The sequence below is a fragment of the Lepidochelys olivacea genome (genome assembly GCF_965140295.1).
Source record: "Lepidochelys olivacea isolate rLepOli2 genome assembly, chromosome: 5".
In the NCBI taxonomy this organism is placed as follows: Eukaryota; Metazoa; Chordata; order Testudines; family Cheloniidae; genus Lepidochelys; species Lepidochelys olivacea.
Genome location: NC_140415.1, coordinates 13045705 through 13067468, shown reverse-complemented (window position 1 = coordinate 13067468; position 21764 = coordinate 13045705). Strand labels below are relative to the sequence as shown.

At 44.3% G+C, this 21764-nt stretch overlaps 1 protein-coding gene across 1 annotated transcript; it reads right to left on the bottom strand.

Annotated features, from left to right (window-relative positions):
* Positions 1 to 1521: 1521 nt before the first annotated feature.
* Positions 1522 to 21313, bottom strand: HAUS1 (HAUS augmin like complex subunit 1). The gene is made up of 9 exons (XM_084628997.1): positions 21184 to 21313; positions 14721 to 14895; positions 11391 to 11526; positions 9872 to 10006; positions 8830 to 8953; positions 7272 to 7337; positions 5731 to 5802; positions 3412 to 3459; positions 1522 to 1835 (listed from the first exon to the last, which is right to left on the bottom strand). The coding sequence occupies exons 1-9, from the start codon at positions 21202 to 21204 to the stop codon at positions 1752 to 1754; spliced, it is 861 nt and encodes a 286-aa protein (XP_084485123.1). The 5' UTR covers positions 21205 to 21313; the 3' UTR covers positions 1522 to 1751.
* Positions 21314 to 21764: the final 451 nt, after the last annotated feature.

Genomic DNA, 21764 nt, shown 5'->3' with positions numbered 1-21764 from the left:
CAGTCCTCTCCTCCGGAAAGGTGAGATGGTCCAGAAGACTCCCATGGAGATTCAACCCACGGAGCTTTCTTCAAATCACCCCCTCAGGGAAAGATTTGGGGAGGATCACAAAGGAGGCTGAGTGTAGCACACCAGCCCTGTAGATCTCCTGCTCCTGATCACACACACCATCAAGATCACCGTGGCCCTAGATCCCATGCTGGTATTGTATCAAGCGGCAGGTAGGCACAAGTGGGAAGGTGGTCATGGAGAAAGTAGATCCTCCTATAGGTCCAGCAAAGCCCAGTCCCTACTGTACATTGAATGGGGGAATGCAGCGGAAGGAGGGGACAGTAATTGGCATGCAAAAGTGGTGACTAATGGATGCAACTAACTCCTCTCCCCTCGTTTGCCTGCTCATTCAGCCGTTGCTTGTATCTCTACGTTCTCCAGGCTTCATGCGCCAAAAGCTTAGGCGCTCCCAGCACTAGAGGAGTCAATTAGGCACCTTTATCTTTTTTTCCTCTCACTTTTCCCCTCATAGTTGAACTACAGCAAGTTCTCTGGAGTTTCTTCCATTGATTTAGTATTAATCATAACGGACTGAAGAGCACAAGGAAGGAAACCAAGCATTAACTCGGTGTAAACCCGTTCCCCGCCCCCTTACCGTACCGGAGCCCGCCACGCTGCCCAACAGGAGCGGCAGGCCAGAACACTGCCCGCGCAGCTGCAGGGGAGGGGGGACAGTGGGGGAAGGGCCCCCGGGCCGTAGTTTGCCCCCCTCTGATATAGTCTAATTTGATTAGACTGCAGGGCAAGTGGAGACCCTCAAGAGGTCAGTATTAAGAGATTTCAGCTCTCGGTCACTGATTCAAATCCAACCCAGGTGAGCAGTGAAAGCTGTTGCCAGCCAAAGGCTGTTAAGTGATCTCTATGAAATGAGGCGCTGAGCTCAGGGTGATGGCAGGCAGCTGTCCATCCCACCGAAAAAGGCATCCTCCTTGTTGGCGGGCTGCAGGGCTTGAATAGGCTATAGTGACCTTACTACTGTCAGTGCCCTACTACTATGCTCAGTGCCTTCCATGTCAGTCTCTTCGATCTATGTCTGCAGCAGGCACCAGTTATGTTAAAGTGGGGAAAGTAATTAAACTTTGACTTAACAGCTAGAACTCTACATTCATTTTTAAAAAGGATTTGAAGAGGAGAAAGGAAAAGTGATTGATGTTGGGTGAGGAGACTCATCTCACAAGATGTAATAACGAATACTGTCTAGTTTCTCTTGACTCACCAAATAGAGGACCCTTCCAAGACTAGAGATCCAGAACCTGATAGGGTAGAAGAAGAGACCAAGACTAACCAGACAGCTTTCTATCAAGCCCCAACTTCTTCCTCCTTCCCTCCCTTTTTCCCCAGTTGATCTAATTTAGTAAAGCAGAAGATACCTGGTACAGACATTGAACCATTCATAAAACTGCTTGTTTGCTGATTAGGTCGCCATCTGCAGGTCATTTACCAGTTTTAGCTCATATTTATAAAAATACATAGAGAAGGAAGCCTTGTTTTTATTATTCAGCCTTACAGAAAACAGAAATATACATACTTTTTACAAAACTAAAGCTATGAGAAACCCTCAAAATCTGTGCGCCTGGCAGAAAAATGGCAAGTTTGCAGGCCCCAACAGTGTGGAATACGCCACCATGTTTAGGAACCCAAAAAGTCTTTAAAAAAAAAAAAAAAAAAAAAAGTGCAGTCCTTTTCCCACACAGGTGACTTTAGGTAAATCGGCGTTTGCTGGGCTCTGGTACTGACAATGCCATCATGTCCACTTTACTGGAGAACTCAGCCTCAAGAGTATTCTAGAGGAGAAAGAAGCAAGAGAAATCAGTGGCAATGCAAATAACTTTTACATCATTGTTAGACAAATATGTCTCTAACGGTCAGCCCCATTGGACATCATTTGTATGCATTAACCCAGCTGACTGAAAGAGCCTTACTCGTGTGGGATGTTTATCAGTACTCAGTACAGAGCACAGTTAGTTGAGAATATAATAGCATTTAGCAGCTCTTGAACAGAGAAAAATGAGTCATTACAAACAGCCAAAATTAGCATTACTAATCCAAATGATGACCCAAAAAGATATACAGTATTCTTAAATATTATGACAGTGTTGCATTGTTCCCAGGACAATCTCCAAATATCAAACCCAATAAAGCATCCATTGTTTATGGACTATAACAAGACAAACTTGTTTGTTATACTAACATCTAGAGAGCTTATCGCCAGGAACCTAAAAGGCTAAATCACAGTAATTATTTCCAAACTGACACCACTGGTCCATGCTGTGTGATCCTCATGGTCCTTGGAATGCAACATTTTTAGAACCAAGCAGCTGGTGAACAGGGGGTGAATAGAGAGCCCATGACACAATCTCTTACAATGTGATGCACAGAACATGAATGTTGGAGAACCTTGTACTCTTGTTTTACTGAGATTAACATACAAATTCCACACGTATGCACAAATGATAGTCATATGTGGTGGGCTTCCCATCATGCTCGGAAGGATTACTAGACACAGATAGGCTGCCAAAGCAAATTACTAAGGTGAAAAAACTCTCACCTGAGAAAGCCCTACCAGTGGTGGAGAAGGATCAAATTCATGAAATAAGTGCCTCACCATTGATCCTAGAGGTACAGTCCAAAGAGAAGGATGGTCTCATAACTGTGATCCTGACTGTATAGGGCTTTAATGATTATCAACACCTTCAATTGCATCTAGAAGCAGGTAGGAAGCTAGTGCAAAAACTAAAGCACAGGTTTTATGTATATATTAGTCCATGACACTCAGGAGGAGGGCAGCTGCAGTCCCATGTGGACTTCAAAAGGAAGCATATACACAGCATTTAACAGCAATCAAGCCTGCAGGTGACAAATGCATGGACGACCATTGCGCAGTCTGTTTTATATAGAAATGGCCTTACTCCTGTCCAGCTGCTGATTAAAAAAAATGCATTACAGGCCACAACTACCCTCTGAGAATCCAAGAGCAGCGAGTGATGTATCCAAAAGGGCCTAGAGACTGCAAACCATTTTAGCAAAAAGCACCCTCGAAAAGTGGCGCAAAACTTCCGCACAGTTCTTCAAAGCTATTTAGGGGACTAACTTCCACTGATTGCAGTGAGAATAAGGCATCTAAAGAACTCTGAAAAGCTGGGCCTTCCCTCAACATCTGTTCCTCCCTATCAACAAGAATCACTTCTATCTAATCTGAGCCACATTTATACCCAGATCTTTATCTCTGGAGAGCATCAAGATTAGAATCTGAGGCAGATGAACCCGAACCTAACCATCAGCTACGTTGGAGTTTTAGATGATTTTTTTCAGGAAGTGACAGTGTCCATTTAAATCTCTGTAAGTAACAAAAGCTCCTACCAGCTCCCGCTTTGCTTCTTCAATCTTCACTCGAGCAAGAGAAGGATTCTAAAAGGAAGAAAAATGGCACGTTAACTGCAAGTAGCGACAGTCCTATTTCAGCTTGAAAACACAGAGTTTCTCCTCACCCAAAAGATTTTAATAAAGGATAGGAGAGGAGTGGGGGCTAAACAAATGGTCTCCATGCATTCCCCCAAGATGCAAAAAGTGCTGCAATTAAAGATAGAAAAACCCCAAATGTAATGGATTTTGAAAGAGCTGTTATGAGGCCTAATGTTAAAAGAAACATCTCCATGAAATTTGCAAAATTGTTGATCAAGAGAGCCTGGCTTTAAACATTTCCAGCAGTGTTTGCAGCCCAGACACTGGATAGGAAGGTGCCCACATGTGCACATAGCCTGCTTGTAGGAACACTCTTCGCCCCACTCAGCATCTCAGGCACTCAGCCAGTGATAAGAGAAGCACAAAGGCTCAGGGGCAGGGGAGGCCGAGCCTTCCACATTCACTGAAAGCAAGATAGGGAAAATGGGAAGATTAAAAGCCAATTTTGGTGTCTCGAGTCCCTTGACAGAACAAAGCAAACTGCCTCTGGGGACTAGGATAGAGCCAGGCCCCACCCCTTCCCCAGGAATGACACAGCAGGAAGCTTTCTGTTTTTGTAGCAGGGGTAGCAATGGTCATCTAAGGCCGTGGGTCTCAACCAGGGGTACACAAACCCCTGGGGGTACACAGAGGTCTTCCAGAGGGTATGTCAACTCATTTAGATATTTGCCTAGTTTTACAAAAGGCTACATGAAAAGCTCTAGCAAAGATAGAACAAACTAAAATTTCATATTGACAATGACTTGTTTATACTGCTCTGTATGCTATATCAGTGTTTAACAACCGGGGGGGGGGGGGGGGGAGGAGATCACGATTTAGTTTATAATTACATGGTAAAAATTTGAAAGGAAGCAATTTTTCAGTCATAGTGTGCTGGGACACTTTTTCATTTTTATGTCTGATTTTTTAAGCAGTAGTTTTTAAGTGAGGTGAAACTTGGGGGTACGCAAGACAAATCAGCCTCCTGAAAGGGGTCCAGTAGTCTGGAAAGGTTGAGAACCACTGATCTAAGGTCAGGCCTGCAGCAAGGATGTGTGTAGTGGGGAACTCATGGCAAGGAGCGGGTTGGTGAAGACAAGAAGGATGGTCTAGTTGTTAGGGCATTAGCTGAGGACCTGGATTCAGTTCCCTGTTCCAGCACAGATTCCCCATGTGACCTTGGGCAAGTCACTTAATGGCTCTGTACTTCATTTCCCCATCTGGGATAGGGGATAATAGCACTTCCCTACCTCACAGGGTGCTGTGAGGATAAATACATTAAAGATTGTGAGGCGCCCAGAGACTACAAGAATGGGGCCAGATAAATACGAGAGGTAGAATTGTGAATCTCGACACATAGGTTCATTTAATAAATCACAGTGCTACCCTCCCAATTGTTACAGCATCTTCCTTATGTCCAAGAGGGAGAATCCCTCACTGATTTGAGAAAGGAACATGAATTGCTTCTTTCATCCACTTGCAGAGGAGCTCTGCAAGTGCTGCAATTAGATTGTCCCCCAACCAACACATACAGGTGACCTGTCCACTTCATACAAAGCAAGGGTTTGGATACCTCTCACGTTGTGGATTTATAAACTACTGTTGGCTCTAATCGCTTTGAATTACTGTACAGTTATCTACAGAGGTTCCCTTAACTGAACTCCAATTACTACACAATGCTGTAACCATTTATACGGCTACATACATGAGTAACAGTAATGGTGGTATGTACCAGCAGATTCAAAGTTTGATGCATATACCGTTTAAAATTATTGATAATCTTTGGAAAATAACCGTGCCATAGACTTTTGTTTTCCTCTCAACTTTTCCAGATAATTCACCTGATGCCTAGCTTATCCAACCAGTTTATTTGAGTTCGATTCCCATGCATTATGGTAGGAAAGAGCAAAATCTATCTATTGAAACTATTTAAACAGCCTTCTGTTTAAGCAAAATCCTTCATCTAGACAATTCATTAAGGGACATACACAGAGTTCAGACACAGCACAACTGTCAGCCTGTCAACTCCATTGCAACAGAATTTATTTACATTTTGATGTCTGTCTACATATAAAATATTTCAGCTACAAACACAACCTCCACCCCCTGAAGTTAATTTGACAGTGAAATTAATCCCTAAGTATAGCACCTAAAGAGAAAGTTATTCCATTTTCTTATATATGCACATAAACGTTTAGGATACTAGAAGATAATAGTAGTAGAAGAAGAAATAATTACAGGAGTTAAGTCTAAATAGGACTCCAGTTTCTTCTTCAAAGGCACAGTCTGTTGCTTTAGTTCAGTCAGTTTCTGTGAACACAGCAAAGCACCAGGTTATATTTCTGCAATCTAATTTGGTATAAGTGATGCAAATCGGTAAAACAAAGCATTTATGAATTTCCAAATGTTTTATTCTGTATAGATTTTAAGGGAGCCCATTGTTGCTGTAATTCTGATTAAGGATCTATAACTCTTCCCAGGATTTAATATTCCAACAATTTTATTTAGTCAAATCCAGTTAAGTTTTATATTGAAGTAAAAATGCAAATTTTTGTATTACCCTTATGAAAAAATACAAGGTCTTTAAACACAGTGTACCATTTGATGGCTGTTCGCTGGTCTGTGTGAATTGAGGTGTTGATCTCAATGTAGAACCCAGTGGACAGGTGTCCACGTCACAGAAAAACACCTTCGCAATGGGTACTACCTGAGACCCTTGCTGGTGATCTCAGCACAGGCCAAGACTGAATAGATCATGAAGAAATGAGTTACACACTAACACCTAGAGGCTGCCCTGACAGAACAGGGCTGAGCCACATAGGTGGGAAAGTGTGGGGAACCTTCCACCGCCACTTTTGGTGCTGTACCCATTCAGTGCACAAAGGAAAGAGTTAACTCTTGACTGTTACTGATCAAGCAACTTTCACCAGCACTAAAGCTATTTAAAAGTCAAAGATAAACCCATGATGCATTATGATGCAGTAATTTACAACCCCTCCACCCCAAACATTTGTTCTGCACTCTGCAAAACAGATAAAAACACTGTCAAGTCAAACTTGCCCCCATATTTAGGCTCTATGAGAAAACAAAAGTTTTACAAAACCAAGACCTACATAGAAGTTTCTATTTTTTTAAATTTAAGATTTCAATGGGAACATTTTTCAACCAGCATTTCTCCTGCAACATTTTGCAATCCAAATACTGCCAAACAATGCTAGTTCATGACATCCACAAAGTGAAACTGACTAGGCTATACTCATCATTCAAACTAACTAACAAGCAAGAAATAAAACAACATAACTGGCAAAAAGCACATTTCAAGTTTGGAATTCTCTCGGTTATGGTAACAGGGTGATATTAGTGTTGTGACAGTAGAAAGAACACACTCAGACAGACATCATGTGCAGCAGCAAAGAGCTGGACAATCCACAATTAGAAACACAGAAAACATGTTTTTAAAAAATGAAAGTATTGTGACAGTGTCCCTTTAACAAATTACACCATTATTGTCTTATGTAGTCACAATTATATCCAAAAATGTTATATTCACATAAAACTGGAGGTGGCCTCAGGATGTAAAATTTGGATCACAGATTAGATTTTGGACACCCCCACACATCAGAGGCATTTGTATGTGGGATGTTGGTTTGGGCCCATCCCTACCGTACACATGTACTCAAGTATCCATATGGAGAAATGTTATTTCCTTAAACTATCCAAACAAATGCTGATTCACATGCACCACTTCAGAAATGCCCCTCTTGTCACAACACACCCACCTCTGAGAGGCTCACTAATGACTGATGTGTCAAGGAAGGATCCATCCCGCTTGCCGAAAGCTGTTCCTACAAGAGAAAAAAACAGTTCACAATTTGTACAGCACACCCTGCTCCTCTACTGAACAGACAGTGTACAATACATTATTCATCACAAAAATTTAAACAGAAAATGCATAGAGATATTTTGATGCTTACTTGTATTTTAACATAAGCAGGCAAAAAGAAAAAAAAGTTAACTATAGCAGGAATTTAGGTCTGTTTTAAGTGCTAATCTCCAAGCAACTTTAACTGTGGAGTCAGTGGCTAATGCAACATGCATAAACAGCAATATACCTACTAGAAAACCAGCATGACTAGAGCATTCAGAGAGGACATGAGTAGGTTTACCTAGTAAAATGTCATCATACTAATAGAACACTTATCCCTCAAAATTGCCAGACTATCGTACATAGTTATTCTGTCAAAGTAGCCTGTAACACTCACCCTTACTTGCATCATAAGGGGGTTGGGAAACTTTATTTCTCATATAGTGCTTAACTAGTCCAACATTGGGTTTCAGAATCAGTCAAGTAACCAATATGCAATGCACGTTACACTGTACGACTACCAAAATCATGACACTGGAAGAGAACATGCTCTCTGATATCATCTGTATAGAAAAATGTGAAGAGTAATTCCAACTATAATCCATGCTTATACGTTTTTAAATTTATGAAGGTTCCGCAAATTTATGAAGGTTCCTGCTTTGAGCAGGGGGTTGGATTAGATGACCTCCTGAGGTCTCTTCCAACCTGAATCTATGATTCTGTATCAAGGAACACTGGAAAAAAACAGCTATTTTTCTGTTGAATAAGAGTAATGGGGGACCTGAATTTACTCACGTGTAACTGTTGCTTTAAGGTCCCAGTCCTCCAACACTTAAAGCCCACGTGTAACTTTGACTTTAATTGGACAATTCATGTGAGTAAAAAGCTACATACTTGCTTAAGTATTTGCATTTGTCCTCCCAGTATACAACTAAGGCTATATTTTTGGCACAGCAGTGTTCATGGTAATCATTAAAGTCAATTTAATAAAGCCACCATTGTGGGGTGAGCTCATTCTTCAACCCCCACACCCCCAGACAGTAACCTTTCTGTGAGTATGGTTCCTCCTACCCGCCTCCTGTTGTGAAATGACTAAATATTTGTATGACAAAATCATAGCCTTATATATGATTAGCAGGAACTTCCCTAACTTTAAAATATTGGGGCAACTACTTGCCACCCCACTCCAGCAGGGGACACATTCAACCCCTAAGGCCTCTGTTACCTTTTAACATCCATCCACTTATCCCCAGCTCTGCAGGAAAGGTGACTGGGGATCAGTTACAACCGATTCCCTTCAGGGACCAACCATACTTTATTTCCAAGTGTCAGCTGTAATAGATTCCCCCTCTTGGAGGCTAAGAAGCTCCCAATATGTCTCTAACTAGTAGTGAAACCATACATTTTGAGGCCGACTTTGACATAATCACATATTCCTTTAAGAATACTGGTAGAAGACTTTTATCATCAACCTCTGCAGCCTTGATCCTGAATTTAAAGTCCTCAGATTTATCCTTCAGGAACTTCATGTTCTGGGTTCGGCTGTCGGCTTTGGCTTTTTCCGTTGCCAGATGTTCTTCTGTTTTTTTAAGGTCCCTTTAAGAAGAAAATTATGGTGAATATATGTGGCTTACTAACCTTCAGCCAAATTAACACTCTCAAGTAAATACCCACAGGAAGGACAAAGTGAAGCAGAAAACGGAGTTGCACTCAGTCTCTCCACCAGTCTATTGGTGGGATGAGATTTCCATGTGCACAGATACCCCAAAGATTCCCAAGACCCTAGGATATGCCTACTGATAGCAGGGCATCTGCATGAAAACTCTAACAACCGCCTGGTGGGTCACTATACTAGATTAGTTAGTGGAGAACTTGGGAATACAACTGTTAAGTGACTTAACTAAAAGTGACTAACTTAACTGCAGTGCAGTAATGGCAGAGCTGGGACAAGTACACAGGAATGCTAGTTCTACAACATGAGCTATGCTGCTGCTGCTCTCAGTGCCACAATAGTTAGAGTTTACTGTAGTGCCCCTCACTGTAGTATCCAAGCACTTCAATGTAAATTAAATCTGCATGGTGAGGTCGCTGGTAGACTTAGTGGAATTTGATAATCTTTTGGTTAAAGAAGAATCTTCTTGGGAATCTTTTTTGTTCTAACCCAGTCCTTTATTTTTACCACTAAACAACACTGCTCATGCTCAGAAAAATATGCTCACTTTGAACCTGTGCACAAAGCAATAAATGGGAGATGCAGGCACGTACTTATGAGCACTATTCAACCCATAATATTTAATTACATCATTGTAGGCTTGGGATTTTTAAACCTTTTTTGACTATTTGAAGTAAATTTGCTGCAAGGACCTTGACTAGTGGTTTAAATTGCGGTGAAGTAGAGCAATATTGAACTGAATGTTCAGATATCCTGGTTACTGTTCATAGACAATAAAGTTGCTGAGAACAGGGGACCAGCAAACCCCATTCAGCTCTTTCCCTTTTTCCCCCACTACTCACTCTTTGAGATGTTTTTCCAGCACCAGAGCTGCAGTTAGCTTTTTCCTAAGGCTGGTCAATTCAAGCTCCATTTCTCTGTTTCTCGATTCTGTCGCATGTAAATCTGAGGTCAAATCATTGATAGCGGAGATGAAGCTAATGAAACAAGAGATTTCATTGATCTCTTTAGAAGTCAACTCTGCTGAAGCTCAGGGTTATATAATCACTTATTTTCTTTCACACTTCCCATAAACTTTTCTCAAATCATGGCAAATCTGATAGGTCTCTCTATACTATCTTACAATCCAAATAGCTAAGAACTTCTCTAAGCCAGTGTTTGACAATGTACATAAAATTCAAAATAGCTTAACATTTTAATTGCTATGCAATACACATGTATACAGCTCCTTTTATCATGAAGCATTTCACAAGCTATAAACATGCACTAACTGAACTGCAACCACTTCTGGGACAGATGATGGCATGCAACCTGAGCACACCCCACTGCACAACAGCTGGAGTAGGAAGGAGAGGAACAGAGGCAGAAAGGGACATTTTAGCTAAAGGCACATGGAAAACCCCTACTTTTATTAAGGGAGCCAGACTGAACCTCATTTTTGTATGGTTTCACCTGAGAAATCTACGCAGGGTACACAGCCAAATACTCAATTTAAATCTCTCCAAAAGGATGAGGGGCTGGGCAGACCCGGGCAGGTTTTAGGGAATCAGATTTGAAATAATGAGGTGTCCAACCCATGGCTCTTGAGGATGACTACATTAAGGAAAAGTCTATTTAATTATGAATTGAAAATGCAACCCCTGAAACCACACCCTGCAATTCTTCAGAAGCCTCTGAATCAGCCAAACACTGCAGCTGCCCAGGGAGCAGCTATGGGTCCTTCCCTGCTGCAAGCGCTCAGCAGCGCCCCTGCTGGCCACCTGCTGCACCACAGGAGTAGGAGGTGAGAGTAACATTGACTACTCCATTGCCTGCTTCTTTGCTGGCTCTGGGGGCCCCAGGAAGAGCATGACAGCAGCTAGACTGGCTCCCTCTGTGCCTATGGGAGTGGCTAGCAAAGGATGGCTCCCACCTCCACACACTGACTCAGAGCAGCCCAAGAGAGGGGAAAAAGAGGAGAAGCTGGGAATGAGCAGCCAGTTACAGCTCCCTGATTCTTTTGCTGAGTCCAGGTTAGAGTAGTGTGGGAGCTGCTGTAAATTGTGCCAGCTAGCATAAGAGCCCCCAGGGAGGGACCATATTCCAGCAGGGGATAGCTGGAGTGCAGCATCCTTCAACTACTCCCTCTCCTCACCCCTGACCTGCCACAGGAAGTATAAGGAGGGAGGAGTAGGAGATGGCCATTTCGTCTCTACATCCACTGGGAACTCCCCCACCCCAGAATTGCAGGTGCTTTCCACTCCCTTTGTGCTGCATGAGTGGCACAGGGCAGAAAGCTGGCCCCAGAGTACTGACTGTGGTCTCAAGCTGAGAAGGTTGGACACCATTGACCCAGACTTCAGCAAACTGTGGAAGAATTACCTTGCTAGGGAAGTGTCCTTTGTTTCAAGCGCCATTGCACTATCTACCAATGCGTTCAGATAGCTGGTGCCTGCCCTAGAGAGACTGTTGAAGGAAAGATTCACACTCTCCATGAGAAGATCCTGTAGATAGTTGACTGAAAAACCAAATAGTTACCTTCATTTAATATTCATCACAGGTGTGCATGGGACTGTACACATTTAGAATACACAGTCTCTGCTTCAAGGTGCTCTAATCAGACACAAAAGACACAGTTTAAGGTTCAATGTGCTGTGCTCCATTTTGTAAACATAAACAATTTATTGGATGGATCTTAAACAGAGTCCTACAAAAAGTGAAAACTAGGTCAAATTACACAGGATGGATATAAACAAATAACACAAGTATGTAGGGACAAAATTAGAAAGGCCAAGGCACAAAACAAGATTGAACTAGCTAGCAACATAAAGGATAACACAAAAACATTCTACAAATGCATTTACAGCCGTTCTCAAACTGTGCATCGGGACCCCAAAGTGTGTCGCCATCCCATTTTAATGGGGTCACCAGGGGCAGCATTAGACTTGCTGGGACCCAGGGCTGAAGCCTGAGCTCCACCCCCACCTGGGGTGGGACTCAGGCTGCGGCCCCTTCTCCCACCCTGGGTCATAAAGTAACTTTGTTGTCAGAAGGGGGTGGCGATGCAGTAAAGTTTGAGAATCCCTGAAGCAAGAGGAAGACCAAGGACAGGTTAGGCCCATTACTCAATTGGGGGGGAGGGGAGGGTGCAGCACGGGCAATAACAGAAAATGTGGAAATAGCAGAAGTGCTAAATGACTTTTTTTGTATCAGTTTTCACCAAAAAGGTTAGTAGCAAGTGGATGTCTAACATAGTGAATGACAGTGAAAATGAGGTGGGATCAGAGGTTAAAATAGGGAAAGAAAAAGTTAAAAATTACTTAGACAAGATAGATGTCTTCAAGTCACAATGAAATGCATCCTAGAATACTAAAGGAGATATCTGAGCCATTAGCAATTATCTTTGAAAAGTCATGGAAGAAAGGAGAGATTTCAGAGGACTGGAAAAGGGCAAATATAGTGCCAATCTATAAAAAGGGAAATACAAACAACCTAGGGAATTACAGACCAGTCATCTTAACTTCAGTATCCAGAAAGATAATGCAGCAAAGAGTCCTGTGGCACCTTATAGGCTAACGGACGTATTGGAGCATAAGCATGCATCTGACGAAGTGGGTATTCACCCACGGAAGCTTACGCTCCAATACATCTGTTAGTCTATAAGGTGCCACAGGATTCTTTGCCGTTTTTACAGATCCAGACTAACACGGCTACCCCTCTGATACCAAAAAGTTAATGGAGCAAATAATTAAGCAATCAACTTGCAAACACCTAGAAGATAATAAGGTGATAAGTAACAGTCACCATAGATTTGTCAAGAACAAGTTGAACATAATAGCTTTCATTGACAGGGTAACAAACCTTCTGGATGGGCGGGGTGGGAAGGGAAGTGGTAGATGTGGTATATCTTGACTTTAATAAGGCTTTTGATTCTGTCTTGCATGACCTTCTCGTGAACAAACTAAGGATGGAGCTATTATAAGGTGGGTGCATAACTGGTTGTAAAACCGATCTCAGAGAGTAGTTATCAGTGGTTCACAGTCAGGCTGGAGGGGCATATCAAGTGGGGTCCCGCAGGGATCAGTTCTGGGTCCGGTTCTGTTCAATATCTTCATCAGTGATTTAGATAATGGCATAGAGAGCACAGTTATAAAGTTTGCGAATGATACCAAACTGTGTACGGTTGTAATTGCTTTGGAAGATAGGATTAAAATTCAAAATGATCTGGACAAACTAGAAGTAAATAGGATGAAATTCAATAACGACAAATGCAAAGTACTCCACTTAGGAAGGAACAATCAGTTGCACACATACAAAATGGGAAAAGACTGCCTAGGAAAGAGTATTGCAGAAAGGGATCTGGGGGTCACTGTGGATCCCAAACTAAATATCTGTGAGGAATGTAACACTGTTGCAAAAAAAGAAAAGGTCATTCTGGGATGTATTAGCAGGAGTGTTGTAAGCAAGACACAAGAAGTAACTCCGCTCTATTCCTTGCTGTTTAGGCCTCAACTGGAATACTGTGTCCAGTTATGGACATCACATTTCAGGAAAGATGTGGACAAACTGGAGAAGTCTAGGGAAGAGCAACAAAAATGATTAAAGGTTTAGAAAGTATGACCTATGAGGGAAGATTGAAAAGATTGGATTTGTTTACTCTGGAGAAGAAAAGACAGAGGAGACATGATAATAGTTTTCAAGTACAAAAAAAGTTGTTACAAGGAGGTGGGAGGTAAATTGCTCTTGTTAACCTCTGAGGATAGACAAGAAGCTAGGTTGGACATTAGGAAAAACTTCCTAATTGTCAAGGTAATTGTAAGCACTGGAATAAATTGCCTAGGGAGGTTGTGGAATCTCCATAATTGGAAATTTTTAAGAGCAGGTTAGACAAACACCAGTCAGGGATGGTCTAAATAATACTTAATCCCGCCATGAGCATAGGGGACTGGACTAGATGACCTCTCGAGGATCCCTTCCAGTCCTATGATTCTATGATTCATTGGGAGACTACACAGGGAAAAAAAAAAAAAAACAAAACACATTTTTGGGAGCGATTAGGAAAGAAGAAAGAAATTCTCCTGCATACAGTATCGGAATTCTTATGATATCGTAAACTTATAGAATCCTACCTAATTAAAACCTTGCAAGTGATTTTTATTAGTATATGAAATGTTAAAATAAAAATGATTACGGTGGCCTGAGCTGCTCGAGAAATACTGATCGCTGTTCTCCATTTTATCCAGTGCTCACGCCCTATGATTAGCTAAGGAGTTGCTAAATAACATCGCTGCTGTTTCAGAATCCTAAATTGCTTCCCTTAGTTAGAGATTAGCATTGGCTCAGACACTTGAGATCAACACTATCCCTGACCCCCACCCTTGCACATATAGTATCACTATTTCCGTGCTGTGCCATCTAGCTTAGCAGTGTAGGAAGTTTAGCAGCTAAGCTGCTTGTCAGTCTTTACAGCCTGCTCAAGTTGATTTAAGAAACTGTTGTGGGCCAATCTGATGTCACTTTTGGGAGAAAAGTATTTGTGTACGCAGTGTATGACAATATATAGCTGGATTTCAGGAAAACCCTTGCCTATTGCTACTTTTTTACACTTTTTATAAGATATTACAGTGAATAGAAAATAGAAACCCAAACCCTATAGTGTCACTTAGAAAAAGGCGTTTTTACTGTAACTGGAGTTTGAAGCTCCACACTCACCTTCTGACTCATATTCAGCAGTCTTCTGTTTCATGTCATCTATCACGAGGGAGACATCCCTGTCTCTGGTTTCATTGCATTCCGCAAGTTCATATAAAATATCAACAGTCCGTGAATTCACTTCGTACTGTGGAATGGGTTGATCCCCAAATGTCCTTTTAAGCCATAAAGTAACCTGCCAGGAAAGTGGGAGTAAAAAAGGTAAATGGTTTAATTTAAGGAACTGGAATTAAATATCAGGCAAGAGACTAGAATGTAGAGCCATCAACCACAATTCTTACTCCTGTCTGCGGGGTTTTGTCTACACTATACTTTTTGAGGAGGATCTTCCATTGTTGCACTACCGTTGGTTGTAGCAATGGTAGAAGCACAAATGTAGACTGGAAGCACAGGGTTCATCCCCAAATTTAGTCTGCTGATTGGATCATTAGCTTCCCTGGCCCTGGCCGGGTACTGATGGGGAGCACGGCATGAATGCTTATCCATGCCACCCTTTGCAACCATGAAGGAGCACATAAAGCTCACATGCAAAGTGGGATAAGATTTCAGGACAACACTCTCAAGACAATGAAATAGTAGACAACATCTGGTAAAATCTAACAGTCTGGAATTTCCAATACTATACAAAACTGTTTGGCATGCTAACACAGATAAGCCTAAACAGTTTCGAAGGTACATTGTGGTTGAATGCAGTTCTTTAATTTATATTTAAAGAAATTTTTTAAAACCATAATTGGCTTTTAGGCAACCCAGTTACCTTGCCAGCAAGTGGTGTTAAATATAGTTTTTCTTCAGAATTCAACTGTAGCCTTGATTAGAAGCTGTTTGGCTGATCTGCTCTAGCCAGACAAAGACAGAACACACTGCGGCTCCTGTTGCCATAGTATCTCAGCCTCCCACAATGTTTAATGTATTTACCCTCTCAACAGCCCTGTGAAATAGGGGGATGTTATTATTCCCATTTTAACAAAGGACCAGATCCTCAAACTTCCCCCAGGGACATTAGGACCCTAAATACCTTTAAGGATCAGGGGTCTAACTGATGTGCCCAAGGTCATATAGGAAGTCTGTGGCAGAGTAGGGATTTGAACCTAGGTCTCCCAGATCTCAAAGTAGTGCCCTAATCACTGAACTATTCTTCCTGTCAGGTTAGCCTGAAATGGTTTTATATTGAATTTAAATGTGGTATGAATCCACAGAATAAAAGCCCAGAAAATGAGAGACTTAACATCAGCAGTGATTTCAGGTTACAAACAAACCACATGAACACCGCAGCATGAACTAGACACTTCATAAACAAAATCCTTGGAAGGAAGTGTGAGATTTTAAAAAGTCATTTCAAAATATCTTTATGAAATCTAAAACCCATTTTCATATCACCCTTGTTCACCTCAACAGACCAAGCAGAACTTGGAGAGTTCAAAAGGCACACTCTTTTTTCTGCACTCCCACCAGAGTAGAATATTGACCTTGAGCTTTGTACCTCTCACTTAATCAGTGGCCTTCATCCTAAATCATACTGGAGAAAGCAAGGTTATAGCCCTGGGGGAAAAGCCAGACCTCCTGGAAATGTACAGCAATGACGTTTTATTGTAGTGAAATATTACAAAAGTTCCAGGGGTCCATCGACACACGATGGAATGCATCTTCCTGACAGGAACCTGGCACAACATAATGTGATGCTGGCAAACCCAGTGCTAGCTCCTGACAAAGTCCCCATAAGTCTCAACGGAACACTGACAAAGATGAGCCAGACTGAATCCAGCTACGTATATGGGTTAGTATTGTTTACAAGAATTATAAGAATGTGTTTAGACTTTATTGAATGCCTGTGAGTTGCTGCCTGCATTAATTTCATTTATAACATCTGTATCCCATATTGTAATATTTGAGCATTTGTATTGTGAGCCTCTCTGACTGTAAATCACCAGATAGTAGAAAGACATTAACCAGTGTGAAGTGCTGGTTTCCCACAGAAGGTGTTACATCCTGCCCTACATCCTACCGATGGACTATTGTGGGACATTAAAGAGGACAAAAGACGTTGGTTGTTCTGTCCCCCTCATTTTAAAGACAAGCCATGCAAGTGGATTCCGCCGATCAGCTGAGTCTGCAGCTCAGAGCACTATGGAGGAGGGGGAGAAAGACACCTAACAAGAAGGAACTGGATCTCTATGCTGCTTAAGGTCTGAAGGGCAAAGTTTTCTAAGCATAAACCAGAGGTCCACAGCCTCTTAGCCTGGGTTAGCCCTAAAGCAGTACTTTTCAACATATTTTTATTTGTGGACCCCTAAAAAATTTTGAATGGAGATGTAGACCCCTTTCGAAATTCAACCTGTAATTCGTGGACCTCTATCATAGAAGTCTTAGACTGAAAACCGACCGAACAGAATTCAACTATAAATGTTGCGTGTGCTTGGCACAGCATTTGACGTAGTGTGAGAAAGGGTGCTAAACAGTGGGCTTCTATGGTACTGACAACACTTCCAGGTTTTGACATGCATGTGGAGGATTCACATACTTTTGATTGAAACTTTATTTTCATAGTATCAGAGGGGTAGCCGTGTTTGCTGCTTTTACAGACCCAGACTAAGAGTCCTGTGGCACCTTATAGACTAACAGACGTATTGGAGCATAAGCTTTCGTGCGTGAATACCCACTTCATTGGATGCATTTCATCGGGTATTCACCCACGAAAGCTTATGCTCCAATATGTCTGTTAGTCTATAAGGTGCCACAGGACTCTTTGCTGCTTTATTTTCATAGTCACCTTTTGCAGACCCTTTAGATATAGTCTGCGGATTCCCCAGGGTCCTAAAGGACATATAGAACTTGCTGAATAGAGAAGCTTCTATTATCTTTGGAAACTTAAGACTGTAACTCATCTGGATGTGTATGTTCACCTGCTTTAATTTTATAAATAACTCATTTCCTTTTCCTACTTAATATATTTTCTACAGTTTATTATAAAATTGGCTACAAGCATCATCTTTGGTGTAAGATCTAAGGGTCTTGGATGACGAGGGGTAAGTAACTGATCCTTTGAGACTGGGTGTAACCTGAATATCGCTGTGATTCTTGGTGTAAGGAACCATCTATCACAAAGGTAAGCTTACTTGGATGTCAAGACAGTGCCCAAGGGGACTGTCTGTGACTGCATGTTAAGGCTGTATAGCATCTGAGGAGCTTATACTTGATAATTGGTTGGTGTTATCTAATTATAGAACTCTCAGCCAATTTGGTGTTTGTGCCCTGCTTCAAAAACAGTCTGCCCTGAGGCTGGTACTCCTGGTTTAGAGTCACTGCAGGCAGCTTTACATCAGCAAATCACAATTTTCTGACACATAAGATCTATTGTTGGATCATATTAAAGAAGTTCTGTATTAAAAATCACAAATAATTTTGATTCCCCATAGTTTAAATTCCAGGGTATTACTAATTAAGAGGTCTCTTGGTTTTTGGTCTCTTGTTTTTACTGTTTCTCTCCCTCTCTTTGTGAAACTTGCAAGCTGCTAATTGTGTTAGTACATCCTAAGACAGAGTCTGTTCTCAAAGCAATACTTTGTAACAATAGAAACAGCACACAGAGACTCCCCGCCCTTTTGTTGTATTTATCTCGCTTTGTTAACAATTGTGATTAAAATAGAGATAGAGGATGGATGCTTGGTGTGGATAGTAACTGAATGATCAGGGAGTTGCTAGCCTAAGAATCTAGTGTCCATCGGCCGAAGAAGGCATCAAGTGGAAATAATCAGAGGACCCCCGGACGGCAGACTGGAATCCACCCAACAGCCTCAAGGATGGGAGAACCGAAGAACAACAGGGAGCCGTCAGAAATGTGCCATCTGCTGATTAATTCAGCAACAGCATGATGAAGCAATTCCCATAGACTGGCATAGGAATAAATTCCTATAAAAATGGACTCTAGAAAGTGAGAACTTTGGGGTCTGATTCTGCAAACCAACTTCCAGGAGCATCAGATGTGCATCTAACAAGGCCCTGCTCCCTCCTCGTGTCCAGGCCACCTGGTCAGTGGCTTGGCATGAGCAACTCTAAGGCTGGTAACTATGATAACAACCTTGCAGAACCTGTGTCTCTGTGTGTGTATGAATGAATGTGTGAATAAATATGAAATTGAATGGAATGTTATAGCTATAACTAACTGCTTGCTATGATTCTTTCTGTATTCACAATAAATGTGGCATTTTGCCTTTCCCCCTTTAATAAGATCATGCTGGTTTTTATTTTATTGGTATAACACTATCTTAATAGTACAGTACCTTAAACCTACCAAGGCTACCAGCCCAGACATCATTTAAGGCACACTAAATTAGAGCTGACTACTTTTTTAATGGGACTTTGCTTTGTTTTAAACATTCCCCTTCCTTTCTTCTGGTTACAACCATAATAAGAAAGAAGGGTTTTTGGTTTAATACTCCATACAAACAGGAGACAGGAAAGCACTATCTAGGATAACATAGGTGTACACCAGCCTGTGCTACTGAAGTGGGATGTGGAATCTGCATCCCCTGTTCTTCCTGAGCACATATCTATTTCTCTGCAAACTTTTGTGCAAAGCACAGTGTCTAGTTAAACACAGCCCATAAGCTACAGAGTTCCTATCCCCCAAAATTGTTGAGAAGGATCAGGGGGCTTCAAGTAAGCCCAAGTGACCCTACCCATTAGTAAGTAATATACAGAATATATTATGAATGTACCCCTCCACATTCCATAGGATGGATGGATATTTGTGGCACACTTGGGGGTGGGGGAGAAGGAAAGGGGAGAGAAGGGAGGTCTTGAGGAGATTTGGGGCACACAGTGGGGATTTGAGGCACACACTAGGAGCAAGGGAGACTACAAGGGGAGAATATTTAGCGTACACACCAGGGAGCAGGAGAGGCCTGGGATGGGAGAATATTTGATGGCACACACCGAAGAGAGGAGGCCCATGGCAGGGGCACAGAGTGGAGATGGAGCACGGGCTGGGGGGGAGGCCCATTGTGAGCACATGGAGGGGACAGGGGCACAGGCTGGGGGTCCACTGAGGGCACACAATGAGGACAGGGGCACGGGCCAGGAAGGTGCCATTGGGGACACACAGCAGGGACAGGGAGGCATTGGGAGCATATATCAAAACCAGGGCATGGGCCCGAGGACCAATGCGGGCACACAGCGGGGAACTGTGGGGAAGCCGGGGCAAACACCGGGGGGGGGGGAGCAGCATTAGGAGCACATAGAGAGGAGCTGGGGGGCATGGACTGTGGGGAAGCAAAGGCAAACCCTGGGGGCCATTGAGAGCAGACAGCGGGGAGCTGGGGGATGACAGCCTCGGGTGAAGAGGGGGCAAACACGGGAGAGGGCCGTTGGGGGCACAGAGTGGGGAGCTGGGGGGGTGACAGCCTAGGGGGAAGTAGAGGCAAACCCCATGGGGGCATTGAGAGCACACAGCAGAGAGCTGGGGGGGGGGGTGACAGCCTAGGTGTAAGCAGGGGCAAACACGGGGGGGGGGGCATTGCGCACAGCAGGGAGATGGAGGGATGACAGCCTAGGGGGAAATGGGGACAAACACCAGGGGGGAGCATTGGCAGTGCACAGCAGGGAGCTGGGGGGGGTGACAGTCAGGGGGGAAGCGGGGGCAAACCCCGGGGGAGGGCATTGGGAAGCGCACAGCGGGGAGCTGGGTGGGGTGACAGCCTAGGTGTAAGCAGGGGCAAACACAGGGGGGGGGGGCATTGCGCACAGCAGGGAGATGAAGGGGTGACAGCCTAGGGGGAAGTGGGGGCAAACACCGGGGGTCCGCTGGGGGCACAGAGCAGGGAGCTGTTGGGTGACAGCCTGGTGGGAAGTGGGGGCAAACCCCGGGGGAGGGCATTGGGAAGCGCACAGCGGGGAGCTGGGTGGGGTGACAGCCTAGGGGGAAACAGGGGCAAACACCAGGGCGGAGCATTGGCAGCGCACAGCGGGGAGACGGGGAGACAGTCGGGGGGGGGGCAGCGGGGCAAACCCGGGGGGGGGCATTGGGAGCACACAGCGGGGAGACGGGGGGGAAGCGGGGCAAACTTCGTGTAGGGGGGCCATTGGCAGCGAACAACAGGGAGACGGGGGGGGGGAAGCGGGGGCAAACCCCGGGAAGGGGGGGCCATTGGCAGCGCACAGCGGGGAGACGGGGGGGGTGACGGTTGGGGAGGGAAGCGGGGGCAAACCCGGGGGGGGCCCACTGGTAGCACACAGTGGGGAGTCGGGGGGGAAGCGGGGAAGGCCTGGTGGGGGACACCGTGGCCGCGCTGCGAGGAAGCGGCCAGGGGGCGTCAGGGGCCAGGAGCCGGGGGCGGCGGGGGGGGGGGGCGCTCGGGGACGGAGGACGATCCCGGGCGGACTCGGGCCGGACATGCTCCTCTCTGCGGGGCCCCCCGCGGGGACCGTCAGTCGGCAGCCGCCCGGCCCGCGCAGTGACCGTTACCCGTCTGAGCTTCTCCTCCATCCCGGCCTCCGCCGCGCGGAACCCCGATTCCTCCCGCCTCCTTCCCGGCCTCCTCCGCGCACTGCCCCGACCGGCGCAGCGGGCGCCGAGGCCCGCACAGATGACCTCAGGGCCGCGGCGCTTGCTGGGAGTTGTAGTTCGCAGCCGGTGTCCTTGTCTCAGGCCCCGCCCCCTCTCGAAACCACTCCCAGAAGGGCCTGGCAGGCTGGTGGCAGCTCCCGTTGCCCCAGAGACGGCACACGAGGTGTCTGGGCTGTGACCCGCTCTCTGTCTGCAAGGAGGGGCCTCGCCTTGCTCGGCCTGGGGCAAGAAGAATGTTGCAGAATATGCCCAAAAAAACCCCATGTCACGGTACAGTACAGTAACGAGTCCCCAGCAGGGAACCTGTCACCGTGTCAGGACATGGTCCTCTCGTCGTGTCACCCCGCCCCAAAAAGCCCACCACCGTTGTATCACAATGTATTGATGCTGTCAGGAAACCCATCACCATGCCCTGGCGCAGTGACATGGTGTCACAAAAACTTGTGATTGTACCATCGTGTCATTGTCAGGAAAACCCA

Bases quoted from the DNA above. Each gene is read 5' to 3' on its own strand.
- HAUS1 (XM_084628997.1), bottom strand. From the start codon at position 21,204: ATGGAGGAGAAGCTCAGACGG. The intron at 14,896-21,183 runs GTAACGGTCACT...CTTTCCTGGCAG, and splicing joins TGGAGGAGAAGCTCAGACGG to GTTACTTTATGGCTTAAAAG. The intron at 10,007-11,390 runs GTAATTCTTCCA...TTGTTTCATTAG, and splicing joins AAGGACACTTCCCTAGCAAG to CTTCATCTCCGCTATCAATG.